General features: G+C 38.0%; 1 protein-coding gene across 1 annotated transcript; it reads left to right on the top strand.

The window, feature by feature from the left end:
* Positions 1 to 4,423: 4,423 nt before the first annotated feature.
* Positions 4,424 to 6,262, top strand: LOC134367769 (probable ATP-dependent RNA helicase DDX53; the record flags this gene model as incomplete). The annotated part of the gene is made up of 1 exon (XM_063084477.1): positions 4,424 to 6,262. A coding segment is annotated over exon 1 (1,839 nt), but the record flags the coding sequence as incomplete, so codon positions are not given.
* Positions 6,263 to 14,373: the final 8,111 nt, after the last annotated feature.

Genomic DNA, 14,373 nt, shown 5'->3' with positions numbered 1-14,373 from the left:
CTATCTCTCATCTCATACCTCCTCTAGTGACAGATCAGACCTAACTCCCTTATAGGCCTTTACCTCAAGTTTCCATCCACCCAGACCTCCCTCCAGCCTGTAACCATGAGTAACAACTCATAGCACCCTGACTTGTGTTTGCTAATTGTCTTAGTCTGTTCAAGCTGCTATAAGAAAACACCACAGACTAGGTTGCTTATAAACAGTAGAAATGTATTTCTCACAGCTCTGGAGACTGGGAAGTCCAAGATCAAATCACCAGCAGACTCAGTGTTTGGTGAGGGCCTGCTTCTTGGTTCACAGCAGTCTTTTCACTGTAGCCTCACATGGCAGAAAGGGCAAGGTGTCTCTCTTGAGCCTCTTTTATAAGGGCACTAATCCCATTCATGAGGGCTCTGCCCTCATGACCTAATCACCTCCCAAAGGCCCCACCTCCTCATACCATCATCTTGGAGGTTAGGGTTTCAACATATGAAATTTGGGGGGACACAAACATTCAGACCATACTAATGTTCTAGATCAATGCTTATAAGTACTTAGGTTTCATATACCAGTAACATTTCAAAGCCTAAACTTGCCACTGGCACTAGTTTTACACTCTTTCTTGCCCTAGGAAAAATCTTTTAAAATCACTTGTTATCTTCATTCCATTTTTAAAAGGATATTTTACAAAAAATAAAAGGCCATAATGTTAAATAAAATAAAAAATTTAAATTGAATGAATTTATATTTGTGAAAAAAAAAAATATTATCCTTAGTTTTTCATTTTGATGTGGACCAGAGGAAATTCTATTGGGGAAATCCTTGGACAGGCATTTGGTGACCTCCGTAGTTGTCTCTCAACACCTTTGATTCCTATACCATGGATAATTGACACTGGGAGAGTTCCTACTACGAACCAACTTCTGTATCTTTATATGTGTCTCTATGTGTGTATGGGATAGGTATTAGCATGCTATTCTACAGATAGCAAAACTAAGGCATAATAAGTTTGGAACTTGCTCAAGCACTCACAGAAAATAAGTGGTGGAAGTGAGATTTGAACCCAGTTATTTAGGCTCCAGTGTTCTTGACTGCTATCCCACACCGCTGCAACTTCTTTCAACTCTATGGTATGAGTATGGTTCTATGCACAAAATAAACACACCAGTATGTGCAATGATCATGGTAGTTTTTGCCATAATATATCACATCTTCTGAACAGAGTAATGGCCCGATATATGAAGAGTCTTCAAAAGGTTCATGAAAAGATTCATATTATCTTTTATATTTTAATTCTATTTTCCTATCAACTTTTTGAAGTACACTCACATATCATCCCAAGAAGACTATTTCTGAAAAGGGTATTTATAAATTGTAAAGTGCTGTATGGATGTAAAATCTGCTATAATTAGTATAATTATCAACACCAACTAGAATTTAAAAAGTCAAGTTTTTCTTAGGTCATCAAAGAAGGTTTATTAAATAAAACACTATTTCTAAGGGAATCCCATCTACAATATTTTAGGCCAGCAGAATTAACTAATTTATAGGAGAGTTTGTGGAAATTAGAGTTATTGAAAATTAGCCCAATTCACTGCCTGCAGTATTTTACTACCTTGCTGTTGCCTATAAGGTCCTAGGAACTACCCTAAACAAAACGTTGGGTTGTCTTAAACACATTCTTGTCATTCCTTACATCACCTTTCTTCTTACCTTGAGACAAACTTTACCTAACCTTTACCAGAAACTCAATCCCTTCACTCTTTGTCTCTCTGCCCAACAAGAACCTCTTAGCCAGTTACTTCACTCGAAAGCATCTGACAACATCACACTTTTGTGTTTTTTCAAGAGCATGGTAATAAAGTACCATGATAAGCCACAGGGGTTTATATTGAGTGGGAACATTTCAGACACAAGGGACAAAACTACTGTAGAGATACTTGAAGAAAAGAATGTTATACTGGTGGCCCTTAATTAGATAACAACCAATTTTTCCAACTGATAAGGTCCATCATAGGTGGTAATGAATGACACTGAAGGCACAATCCCTCTCTGTACTTGCAATACCCATAAAAGTCTCCTATCAGTTCTGTATGATCCCAGTAATTCACCACAATGGATTTCACCTTAAAGTGCACTGCTCTCTACTCAAATTTTACAGCTACCCCTCTCCCAATAACATGACCTTCCTTCACTTCACTTTCAAGGCTTCTTCTATTCTTCCATATCACTCACATAAAACAACAGTAAAAGCTAGTCACCTTATAGCAAAGGAATACAAGCCCCTGTCCACAAGTCAAGGAATGGTTCTGGGTTTATATCTCAATATAAATGCATTATTGAAAAACTGATGGTATAAATTCACTAGTTTAGTTAATAGTAACACACTAATAGTGATTTCCTATATTTGACAAATAGATCACGGTAATGTGAGATGATAAGATTAGAAGAAACAAACAGGTTGAGGGGTATATGGGAACCCCCCTATACTATCTGTGTGACTGTTCTGTAAATTTGAAAGTATTCCAAAGAATAAGTTTATTCTAAAAATTGATGAGGAGGTCCATTGGCCAATTCCTTTGGGAAACTTTCAGTTAAGAAATTAATTATCTCAATGCTTGTAATTATCAGAGCTTTGGGACTATCTATTAAGCATGGTAACTTTATCAGAGGGAATGTATGGTGCTGCATTTTCCAAACATATTTGGACAGAACCCTTTTTTCTTTCTTCAAAAAGTTTCTTTCCAGAAAAGTGCTGACATAGAGAAAGTTTTTCCCAACGTGTTACAGACTCTTATCTTATACTGGACCATGTTCAAATTTTAATCAGCATCTTTGTCTGAAGAGAGAAAGAAGCCATGAACATTAAATTGGCAGAAGATTTGAAACTAGGGATAATATGATGGATGAGAAAATAATCACTAAAATTAAACTTAATAGGCTACGTCAATTGACCAAACTTAATGGGATGAATATAAAAGGATAAACATAGAGTTTACTTTTAGTTAAACAAATTAAAAACAAAAAATCAACAGAGTAAGTTCAGGATGAAGAAGAACGGACTTAAGTGCCCATTATGTTACTACGAACAGCTTTGTGTCTCAGGAGATCTTAGGTCAACTTAGTAGAACTGCCATGCTCGGTGAAGAGGCCCTAAAAGTACTTTTATGGTAAGGCCATTTCTGCAGATCTTTTTTTTTTTTTTTTTTAAGATCTATGTGCTGCATAAGAAAAGGTCCTCATTGAGACATTTCCAAAGCAGAGGGAACAGGATGATGTGGATCTGGGAAACTATGTCATAGCAAGAAATGTTGAAGAAACTCAAATGTTACCCTGATGAACAAACATCCTAACGGGATTTGACAGTGGTCCTTACATACACAGGGATACAAGGAGAATGAAATCTATTCTGTGTAACTTCAGAAGTCAGAAGAAGGATCTAAGGAAGCAAGTGGAAGCACATCATCTCTGTGACCATTAAACAGCCTCACAAAAGAATGAACATCCTTGAAATGAAGTGAGCTTCCTTCCTCTGGGATTGTTCAAATAGAAGCTGGATGCCCAGCTGTCCAGATTGCTGCCAGGTTGTCTTCTGCATTATACCTGATAAATGACTTCTACAGAACCTTCTAGTGCTAAGATCTCAGAATATATGAAACCACAGGGAAAGGGAAAAAATTAAGAGGCACCGAGAAGAATGACAAACCGCTGAAAACACCCCCAAAGGTCCCTCAGGCCGCACTCTGCCTCTCTTCTAACCATCATCCCTGTGATAATATCTGGAAACTGCCTGGACAAGTGCTGGGGTTTAGCTGAAGAATCAGAGGCAAAATGCCATCCCTGAGTATGTACCTGAGAGACCATTGATGGTATAATTTAATTTACACTAGAGGGCAGGGGAGTGATGAATTCCTCTAGACCAAGTATTGTTGATACTCCAAAAGAAATTTACCAAAACAAATAAACACATAAACACACAAGTATACAAACAAATAAGTTAATTTTTTAGAACTCTATTTTTTTCTCCTATGGAAATAATGGGCCTATAAAAAGTTCAATGTGTACAAATTTAAGGCCTGCTTCAAGGTTGCCCCCAAGCTGAGCCAGAACTATCATGACGAGAGTGAGAGTGAGCTGGACACTCAGGTCACAAAAGTTAGGAAGGCGCTCTCTCAGGGTCCTGTAATTGCTGGCAGGGTCAGCCCCTGAGAGGGAGTGCCTCTTTAAATGTACGTCACAGCCACCTGCTTACATCACACTAGTCCCGGCCCCGTGATTGGTCAGGCATTCAACGCCCCTCCCCTCTGCAGCCTCAAACACTGGTTGCTTAGGTAACAGCCGCTTCAAAGCCTGCAGAGTGGGAGGCTGCAGACCAGACCTTCTCGCATCTCCTGACCGTATGTAGGCCAGAAGCTGGCACCGACACTACCTCTACCCTACAATGTCCCGGGTCCCGGACTGGAAGAGGGCAGAGCGTAGTCCAGGAGCTCCTGGGGCCAGCTGCGATGACAGAGGTGGCAGAGGCAGCAGTTGGAATGGCCCCTCAGGCGGTTTGGGTCCTAGAGCCGCAGGCTCCCATGAACCACCACTCTGCTTTAGACTGGAGAACCACCTGGTTGGCTCAGTCATTGGTCGTGGTGGGTCAAAAATAAAAGACCTACAGCGTTCGACAAACACTAAAATACAGATTAAAAAGGGGGATTGCGAAGCAGTAGTGAAAATTTTTGGCAGCAAAGATATGAAAGCAAAGGCCAAGGCAGCTATAGATACTCTTATTAAAAGACAAGAAAGGTACCGTTCAGAATCGGATGTGGATAATGCTGCGTCCCAACCTCCTGTTGGGAGAGACGTAAGCACAGTTAACGTTGTCAGAGAAGCTCCGCCATTGATGGATTTGGATCGTATTAAGGCAGAAGCCGTGGCGTGGGAAAAAAGAAAGTGGGCAGATTTACCACCAATTAAGAAAGACTTTTACACAGAATCCAAAGCTACAAGCTCCATGTCTAAAGAACAGGTAGACAAGTGGAGGAAAGAAAATTACAACGTAATGTGTGATGACTTGAAAGATGGTGAGAAGCGTCCCATCCCTAATCCAGCTTGTGAATTTGAGGACGCTTTCCGTCCGTACACAGAACTTATGAAAAGCATAACAAGGGCGGGTTTTCAAAAACCAACACCAATTCAGGCACAGGCATGGCCCATTGCCTTAAAAGGAGTAGATCTTATAGGAGTTGCCCAAACTGGCACAGGCAAAACATTGTCCTACTTAATGCCTGGGTTTATTCATCTTGATGGTCAACCGATATCTAGAGAACAAAGGAATGGACCTGGCATGCTAGTCCTCACTCCCACCAGAGAATTAGCTCTTCAGGTGGAAGCTGAATGTTCTAAATATTCATATAAAGGTCTGAAAAGTATTTGTATACATGGTGGTAGAAATAGAGAAGGACAAATTCAAGGCATTACCAAAAGTGTAGATATCATTATTGCAACTCCTGGAAGACTGAATGACCTGCAAATGAATAAGTTTGTTGACCTACGAAGCATAACCTACTTGGTCTTAGATGAGGCAGATAAAATGCTACATCTGGGGCTTGAGCACCAGATTAAGAAAATTTTGTTAGATGTGCGCCCAGATCGGCAGACTGTTATGACAAGTGCAACTTGGCCAGATTCTGTCCGTAGACTTGCACAGTCTTATTTGAAAGAGCCTATGATTGTTTATGTTGGCACTCTGGATCTAGTTGCTGTAAACACAGTGAAGCAAAATATAATCGTTACCACAGAAGCAGAAAAACGAGCTCTTATCCAAGAATTCCTAGAGAATATGTCACCAAAAGACAAAGTCATAGTGTTTGTCAACCGAAAACTTGTTGTTGATGACTTATCAAGTGATTTTGGTATCCAAGGCCTCCCTGTGCAATCACTACATGGTGACAGAGAGCTATGTGATCGAGAGGAAGCATTAGAAGACTTTAAAAGTGGAAAAGTGAAGATATTGATTACAACTGATTTAGTATCCCGAGGACTTGATGTTAACGATATCACACACGTATATAATTATGATTTCCCACAAAACATTGAAGAATATATCCACAGAGTAGGACGTACTGGACGAGCAGGAAAGACTGGAACGTCAATTTCCCTTATCACTCAAGATAATTCAAAGATTGCCAATGAATTGATTCAAATTCTGAAAAGAGCAAATCAGAGTGTCCCAGAAGATCTTGTAGCGATGGCCAAGCGATACAACTTCCATAAACAAAAAAAGGGGACACAGAAAAAAGACCAGGAAAATCTTGAGGAAAACCCAAGAAGAATTATGTTTACATTGAAAAGTTGTACCAGCTACGGGAAGATTTAAGGCATGTTGAACATACACAGTATTCAAGATACATAAGAAAGTTATTGGAAACATACTGGCAGTTTGAAGACATAACTGATTCTTAAATAACTCTAAGCTTTCAATACTGTGTATGTTCTTTAATAAAAAAATGTTTTTAAAATGAGAGCATGAGATACTTTGTGGGGAAAAATTGAATGCTATGTATTGGTAAAATCTTGTTTCTTTAATAGTCTGCCATGTCGATCTGTCTTAAAGACTTGGGAGAAGGCAGTGATGGTGCTTTTCTTGCTTTATAATAGTTGCGCTGAATTGCAGCATACATCGCTTTCATTAAGCTTATTCCAGTCAAAATATTCTCTCCCCAGCACCCCCAATGGTTGGTGCCACAGTAATCCCTAAACATATCTCCACTGTCATTCCTGAATTATTTTTTAGTTCATTAGAAAATAAGTGCTAAATCTTCTAGAAGATTCTACAGTTCTATATTATCTGATAGATGTAACCAAGAGAACACGTGTCTGACTGTCTGGGAATCATATCCTTACGTGAATTCTGTCACTAACCCCTGATTAGAAATTCCAGGGAGGTCACTTGTCTTCTCTAGGTCTCAATTTCTCCACTCATAAAATGGGATGGTTAGATTAAAAAAATTGGGGGTCTCCTTCACCTCTAAAATTTTGTGATATTATAAGTAAAATCGTGTACCCCAACTTTGTATTAACACCTTATAATCTAATCTAGGGAAAATTGCACCCTTGTGTAATAAATTGAACAAAGAAACCCTTTTTAAAGATCAGAAATACTTTCTGCATGTTTAGTAACTTTGTAATGTGACTGGCAGGTTTCTTTTTATTCTTTGCTTTTCTTTTCATCATATTTTGTTTTTAATTTTTGATTCAATTTGTCTTGAAAAGGTCAAAACCACATATACACACACACCAGAGGAAAAATTGAGTGTGAAAGAGAAATATATCATCTACTGGGGAAAATATAAAAAAATCAGATGACACTCTTGCCATAGGAACCCATTTTAGTAAAACTCTAATTTTGTTTATAATTCCATCTCTTATGCCTTACTTAGAAGCAACATACATCTCACAATTGCAAACAATATCGCCACAATGATGCAAAATAAATTCCAAAATTCAGTTTTCATGGAAACGTTGGAATTAGTTAAGACTTAACATTTCTGGCAAAATAAAGAGAAAAATGAATGCAACTGTCTTTTCCCACAGCTTGCTTGCCTTAGTTGTGAACACAAATAAGTCAGAAATTAAGAGGAAAAAAGAGTTAAACACTCTAGGCATAGGTATTTGAGGTTTAAAGTCTGCTTTTAAAGGTTTTATATATAGGCTCAATATCTCCTGATAAAATTAATAGCAATGGTTAACACATTTGAATGACATATACCAGGTGCTTAATCTCATAATTTCTAATATTCATAAGTAACCTACTCAATCATGTCTAAATAACAACAACAACAAAAACTATCACTCAGTGTCTGTGAGTAAGAAAAGTGTGCATTTCTTCTATAAGAAAAGGCTGAAAAGAAGAGCCAGTGTATGGAGAAAGGTAAGTAGAGACAGAAGAACGGTTCTTAACCAGGGGTACTTTGCTACCCAGGAGACCTTTGACAATATCTGAAGACAGTAATGGTTGCTACAACTTTGGGCGGGGGGTGAGGAACTACTGGCATCTAGTGGGTAGAAGTTGCTAAACACCCTGCAATCTATGGACAGTCCCACACAACAAAGAATTATCTGGCCTAAAACAATAGTGCTGAGATGGAGAATCCTTGAGAGACCATAAGAAAAACAAAACAACCAGTTGCATAGTAACCAAGAAGGGGCTCCTTTGGGAACACAGGGGCCTGTTTAGAATAGGGAATGCACAAAGGGCAAAAGCCTTAAGTGCACAGAATGGGAACATTATGTGCTGAAAACAGCACATGCTGGAAACAGCAAAGATGTCCTGATTCATTAGTAGGAAACACTGAGATCATTTTCTGTCCTGTTCACACACTCCTTTCTGTACTTCTTTTAATACTATATTCAGCTTGTTACATGGCCAAGGTCTGGATACTACCACAGAAGATGAGACATGACCGAGCTCAGGGCTGCACCAGCTTTCTCCTTTCTTGCAGGAGTTAGCTTGGTGTAGTCCCTCTGGGCCTCTCATAGCTTTCAAATATTTGGGCTTTGAGTAATCCTTGCATCTCCATCACTGAAAGGATAGTGATAGACTCCAAAGGGAAAAAAAAAAATAGAGGGTTTCTAAGCTATATCTTATGGATTGTATAGAATAAAGCCCTACAAATTTCCTATCTTTGGTATAGTTGTATCAGCGGTCCTCCACCAGAGACAATTTTGTCAATGTCTAGATACAGATTTGGTTGTCACAACTTGGGGTGGTGGTGGTAGCATTGGCATCTCCTGGGTACCACTAAACACCCCACAATGCATAGGAGAGGCTCCCCACAACAGAGAATTATCTGGCCCAAATGTCAGTAGTGCCGTGGTTGAGACACTGTGCAATAAATTCAGCAAAAAGAAACAAGCAACAACAGCAAATCAAACCTAGTTGTAGAGATACTGTATTAGTCTGTTTCTGTTGCTTATAACAAAATATACGGAACTGGGTATTTTATAAAGAAATTGAAATTTATTGCTGACAGTTTCTGAGGCTGGGAAGTCCAAAGTCCAAGGAACATATCTGGTGGTGGTGACAGTGACCCTTCTCATTGCAAGAAGCAGAGAGAGCAGAGATGAACCTCCTCAATCTCCTTTTAAAGCCCTTCAAACCATGCCCCTGACCACAATTATTAATCCATTCACTACAGCATGGTCCTGCAATCTAATCACCTCTTCAAGGCTCCATCTTTAAGTTACCATAATAGGATTTCCCACCCTCTTAACACCATCACAGGGGTGGGGGGATTCAAGGTTTGGGGGGTACAATCAATCCAAGGCAAAACCACGAAGGCACTTCAGGGAGGAAAACAAAAAGAGATTATATATTGTGCACTGTGTAATATAAACCCCCCTGTAAACTTTCCTGTCTTTGTTGCAATCTGTGTTTCTGAACTGGAGTTGATTTTGTCCCCAGTTTGACATTTGGCAATGTCTGGAGACCGTTTTAGTTGTCCCTATCAGGGAGCAGAATTGCTACTGGCATCCAGCAGGCAGAAGTCAGCGATAAACACCCTATAATGCACCAGATAGCACCCTATGACAACTGATCTTTTGGTCTGAAATGTATGGTGTTGAGGTCAAGAAACTGGTTTACTTTGACCAATAAAGTTCTTGTGTGAGCAAATTGTTTCTCAGAAAGTCAAAGAAACACTGAGTTCTGCATCCAAATTGGAAGGGCTTGAAAACAAGGCACTGAACATGCACTGGCACAGGAGTGAAAGTCTGAGGATTCAGCTGCCCTCAGAGATTTTCCTATAAGATTCTTAGCATAGTGACTCACATTCAGTAGGTATTCCACAAATGTTAGATCCCTTTCACCCTCACTCTCCCATCACCCATTATACACTGCTTGTTCAGTATTCTGGGCGCTGCTCAGGCTATTCGCCCCGGTCTGGGATGTCCCTTTTCTTTCCTCTCTGCCAAGCCAAATCATAGTCATCATTCTGGGTCCAGCCAAAGTGCCACATTTTCCCTAAGTTCCTGTCTGCTCTCCTTCATTTCAAAACTTCTGTAGCTCTCCTTATCTAACAATAATGTTGACATTTATACTATACTAGTTTGCATTCCGACAGAGACAACTTTGAAAAATTCAAATGAATTAAGAGGAATTGCACAATCAGGTATTTAAATACATTATAAAAGTACAATACTTAAAACATTTTTATCCCATGTGATTGACAAACTGTGAGAGAGAACTGTCCAGAGATAAATCTGTATATAAATAAGGTATGTAATAAAGGTGAAATTTTAAATCAGAAAAGAAAGGAAAGTCTATTCTAAACTAACTAAATAAAATAAATAAATGAAAGTTATGTGATACATGCCAGAACAATTGATTAACAAAATTCTCCTACCATTAAAAAGTAATCCACACTAGATTCTTGCTCTTTATAAAAGAGAAAAGAACTTGAAGCTTACATAGGAAAATAATTTCTGATATCAAAATGGAAAATAATTTTTAAACATAAAAGCAAACACAGAAAATTAATAGGTTTGACAACATAAAAATGAAAATCTTCTTAATGTCAAAAGTACCATCAAAGACACAGGAAACACCAGAATAATAATTTTAAATATATAACACAATCATAGTTATTTATATTTAACATACAGAGCTTTTTACAAAGAAAAAAAAGATGAATCCCAAAGTAGAAATTTGGACAGAAATGTAAAAGACAATTCACCAGAAAAGTGAAGAGTAATTGTGTTAAAAAGTGCTTGACTTCTTTAGAGTGAAAGGAATAAAAATTAAACCAATGACATAACTTTTTCTCTGGAAAATTGGGCTAAGATTAGAAAGAAAAAAAAAAACCCTGAAAATACCTAATGCTATAAAACATGCAGGGAAATAAACACCAGTAAATTACAATTTGGCATAATTATATTCCTTGGAAAGATAGTTGAAATTATGGATAAAATCTGTATATGTTTAATAGACTTTGCCCCAGTAATGTTACTTCTAGACATTTACCTTAATAAGATAATCACATATATACCAATATTTATGTACAAGGCTTAAAGTGTTAATTTAAGTAATTTTTTAAAAACCCCGAGGTCCAATGATAGGGCACTAGTTAAATGAATTGCAGCATATCTATTCCTGATTTGGAAGAATAGAAATCATTTTCTTAAAGAATGTTTAAGGAGTGGAGACCCGTGTGGCACTGGGGCTCACTCTTAGGCCCCAGAGGGAAGTGCCAACAGCTGCAGCAGCCTCTGAGGTGAGCTCAGACCTACATGGCACCAGGGCTCAGTCCTAGGCCCCAGAGGGAAGCGCCCATAGGCCCAGCAAGTGCAGAGGTGAGCCGAGATCCATGTGGTACTGGGAGCTCAGTCTATGGCCACAGATTCTATAACAGGAGTCAAGGTGATGTTATATAGCAACTGCCGCACCTACTGACACTGCAAGGACAGTTCACCACCACAGTACCAGCCAGGGCCACTCTAAAGGCAACCTGCTGCTCACTTGACTACATAGATATAAGAAGGGTCACTAGTAGAGCCTGAAAATAGAGGAAGAAGTCTTTATCCTCATAGATAACCCCAGAGTAGTAGAAGAAGCAAGTCCTCTACCAGATGACCAAACATCAATGAAAAAATACTAGAACTACAAAAAAACAAGAAGATATGACACCACCAAAGGAATACAGTAATGCTCAAATTTCAGACCCCATAGAACATGGAATCCTTGAAATGTCTGAAAAGGAATTCTGAGCAATGATCTGAAGAAAAATCAAAGAGGTAAAAGAAGACTCAATTAGAGAACACAATGAAACAAGAAAAAATGTCCAGAACACGAAGGAGGAAATTTACAAAGAGATTGATACCTTAAAAAAAGAGTGTAGCAGAACTCCTAGAAATGAAAGACTCAGTCAATAAAATAAAAAACGTAACAGAGAGGTGAGCAGCAGGCTAGAGCAAGCAGAAGAAAGAATTTCAGATATCGAAGGTGGTCTTTTTGAAATAACCCAGGCAGACCAGAAAAAAAAAAAAAGGGAAAGAATTTAAAATATGAAAAAAAATTAAGAGAGATAGCAGACAAACTCAAGTGCTCTAGCATCCAAATTGTGGGTATTTCAGAAGGGCTGGAGAAAGGAAAAGATATTGAAAACTTCAATAACAGAAAACTTCCCAGGTGTAGGGGGAGATGCAGACCTTCAGATCCAGGAAGCTCAAAGGTTGCCAAACAGATTCAATCCAAAATGATCCTCTCTGAGAAACATTATCGTCAAATTTGCAAAGCTCAAAGACAAAGAGAGAATTCTAAAAGCAGCAAGAGAAAAATGACAAGTCACCTATAAGGGAACCCCTGTCAGACTAACAGCAGACTTCTCAACTGAAACCCTACAGGCCAGAAGAAAGTGGAATTATATATTCAAAATACTGAAAGAAAAAAATTGCCAGCCAAGAATTCTTTACCCAGCAAGGCACTCCTTAAGAAATGAGGGAGAAATAGTGCATTTCTCAGAGAAACAAAAATTCTGGGAGTTCACTACTGCACGACTAGGCCTGTAAGAATTTCTCAAGGGTGTCCTGCATCTGGAATCCGAAGAACAATATTCACTATCATGAATATACAAGAAAGAGAAAAACCTGATGTTAAAACAAAAATGCCAGTGAGAAAGAGAAAGAAGCTAAATCATGCCACCTCAAATTTCCAGCTAACACTGAAGAAGAGAAATAAAAGGGGAAGTAATGATCAAAAGATATTTGAATCATCTAAACAAAAAGCAACTAAATGACAGGAATTAAACAATACTTGTCAATAACTACCCTAAATGTGAATGCATTAAACTTCCCATCAAAAGACACAGACTGATTGATTGGATTAAAAAGCTAGACCCAAGTATATGCAGTCTTCAAGAGACCCACCTCATCTGTAGACGCACACAGAGACTAAAGGTGAAGGGATGGAAAAGGATATAACATGCAAATTGAAACCATAAATGAGCAGGAATAGCTATTCTTATATTGGATAAAATAGACTTTAAACCAAAAAACATAAAAAGAGACAGAGAAGGCCACTGTATAATGATAAAAGGATCTATCCAGCTAGAAGACATAACAAGCATAAATATGTATGCACTGAATATGGGAGCACTCAGATGCATAAAGCAAACACTCTTAGACCTAAAGAAAGAAATAGGACCTAATACATTAATAGTGGGTGACCTGAACACCCCTCTCCCAGTATAGGACAGATCTTCCAGGCAACAAATCAACAAAGAGACACCGAATTTAAACTACACCTTAAACCAACCAGACCTGTCAGATATATACAGAACTTTTCACCCAACAACCAAAGAATATACTTTCTTCTCATCAGCACATGGAACATTCTCCAGGATAGACCACATATTAGGCCACAAATCTAGTCTCAGCAAATTTAAATAAATTGAAACATCCCAAGTATCTTTTCAGACCATAACAGACTAAAACTGGAAATTAATAACAAGCAAGACTCTGGAAACTATATAAATAGATGGAAACTAAACAATAGGCTCCTGAATGACCTATGGATCCAAGAAGAAATCAAACAGGAAATCAAAAAATTTCTTGAAACTGATGAAAATAAAGACACATCATACCAAAACCTGTGGGATACTACAAAAGCAATACTCAGAGGGAAATTTATTGCAATAAATGCTTACATCAAAAGAATGTAAAGACTTCAAATAAATGACCTAACCCTATACCTCAAAGAACTAGAAAAACAGCAACAATCTAATCCTAAAGGTAGTAGACAGAGAGAAATAATTAAGTTCAGAGCAGTACTAAATGAAATAGAGACCCAAAAAGCAATGGAAAAGATCAACAAAACAAAAAGTTTATTTTTTCAGAAGATAAATAAAATAGACAAACCATTAGCTAGGTTAACAAAATAAATAAATAAATAAATAAATAAATAAAAGAAGAGAGAAGACCCAAATAACAAAAATTAGAAATGAAAAGGGGGACATTACAACCAATAGCACAGGAATATGAAGAATCATTAGAGAATATTATAAACAACTGTATGACAACAAAAATGAAAACCTGGAAAATATGGATAAGTTTCTGGACACATACAAACTACCCAGACCAAATCAAGAAGATATAGAAAACCTGAACAGACCGACAACAAACAACGAGATTGAAGAGGTAATCAACAATATTCCAACAGAGAAAGGCCTCCAGGTCTGGGTGGCTTTACAGCTGAATTAATACCAATTCTCCTAAAACTATTCCAAAAAACTGAAACAGAAGCCACTCTCCCAAACTCATTCGATGAGGCCAACATAACTTTGATACCAAAACCAGATAAAGAAACCAAAAAAAGAAAATAACAGGCCAATATCTTTGATGAACATAGAC

This window comes from Cynocephalus volans, chromosome X, assembly GCF_027409185.1.
Source record: "Cynocephalus volans isolate mCynVol1 chromosome X, mCynVol1.pri, whole genome shotgun sequence".
In the NCBI taxonomy this organism is placed as follows: Eukaryota; Metazoa; Chordata; class Mammalia; order Dermoptera; family Cynocephalidae; genus Cynocephalus; species Cynocephalus volans.
This window is presented reverse-complemented; position numbering and strand designations above follow the sequence as displayed.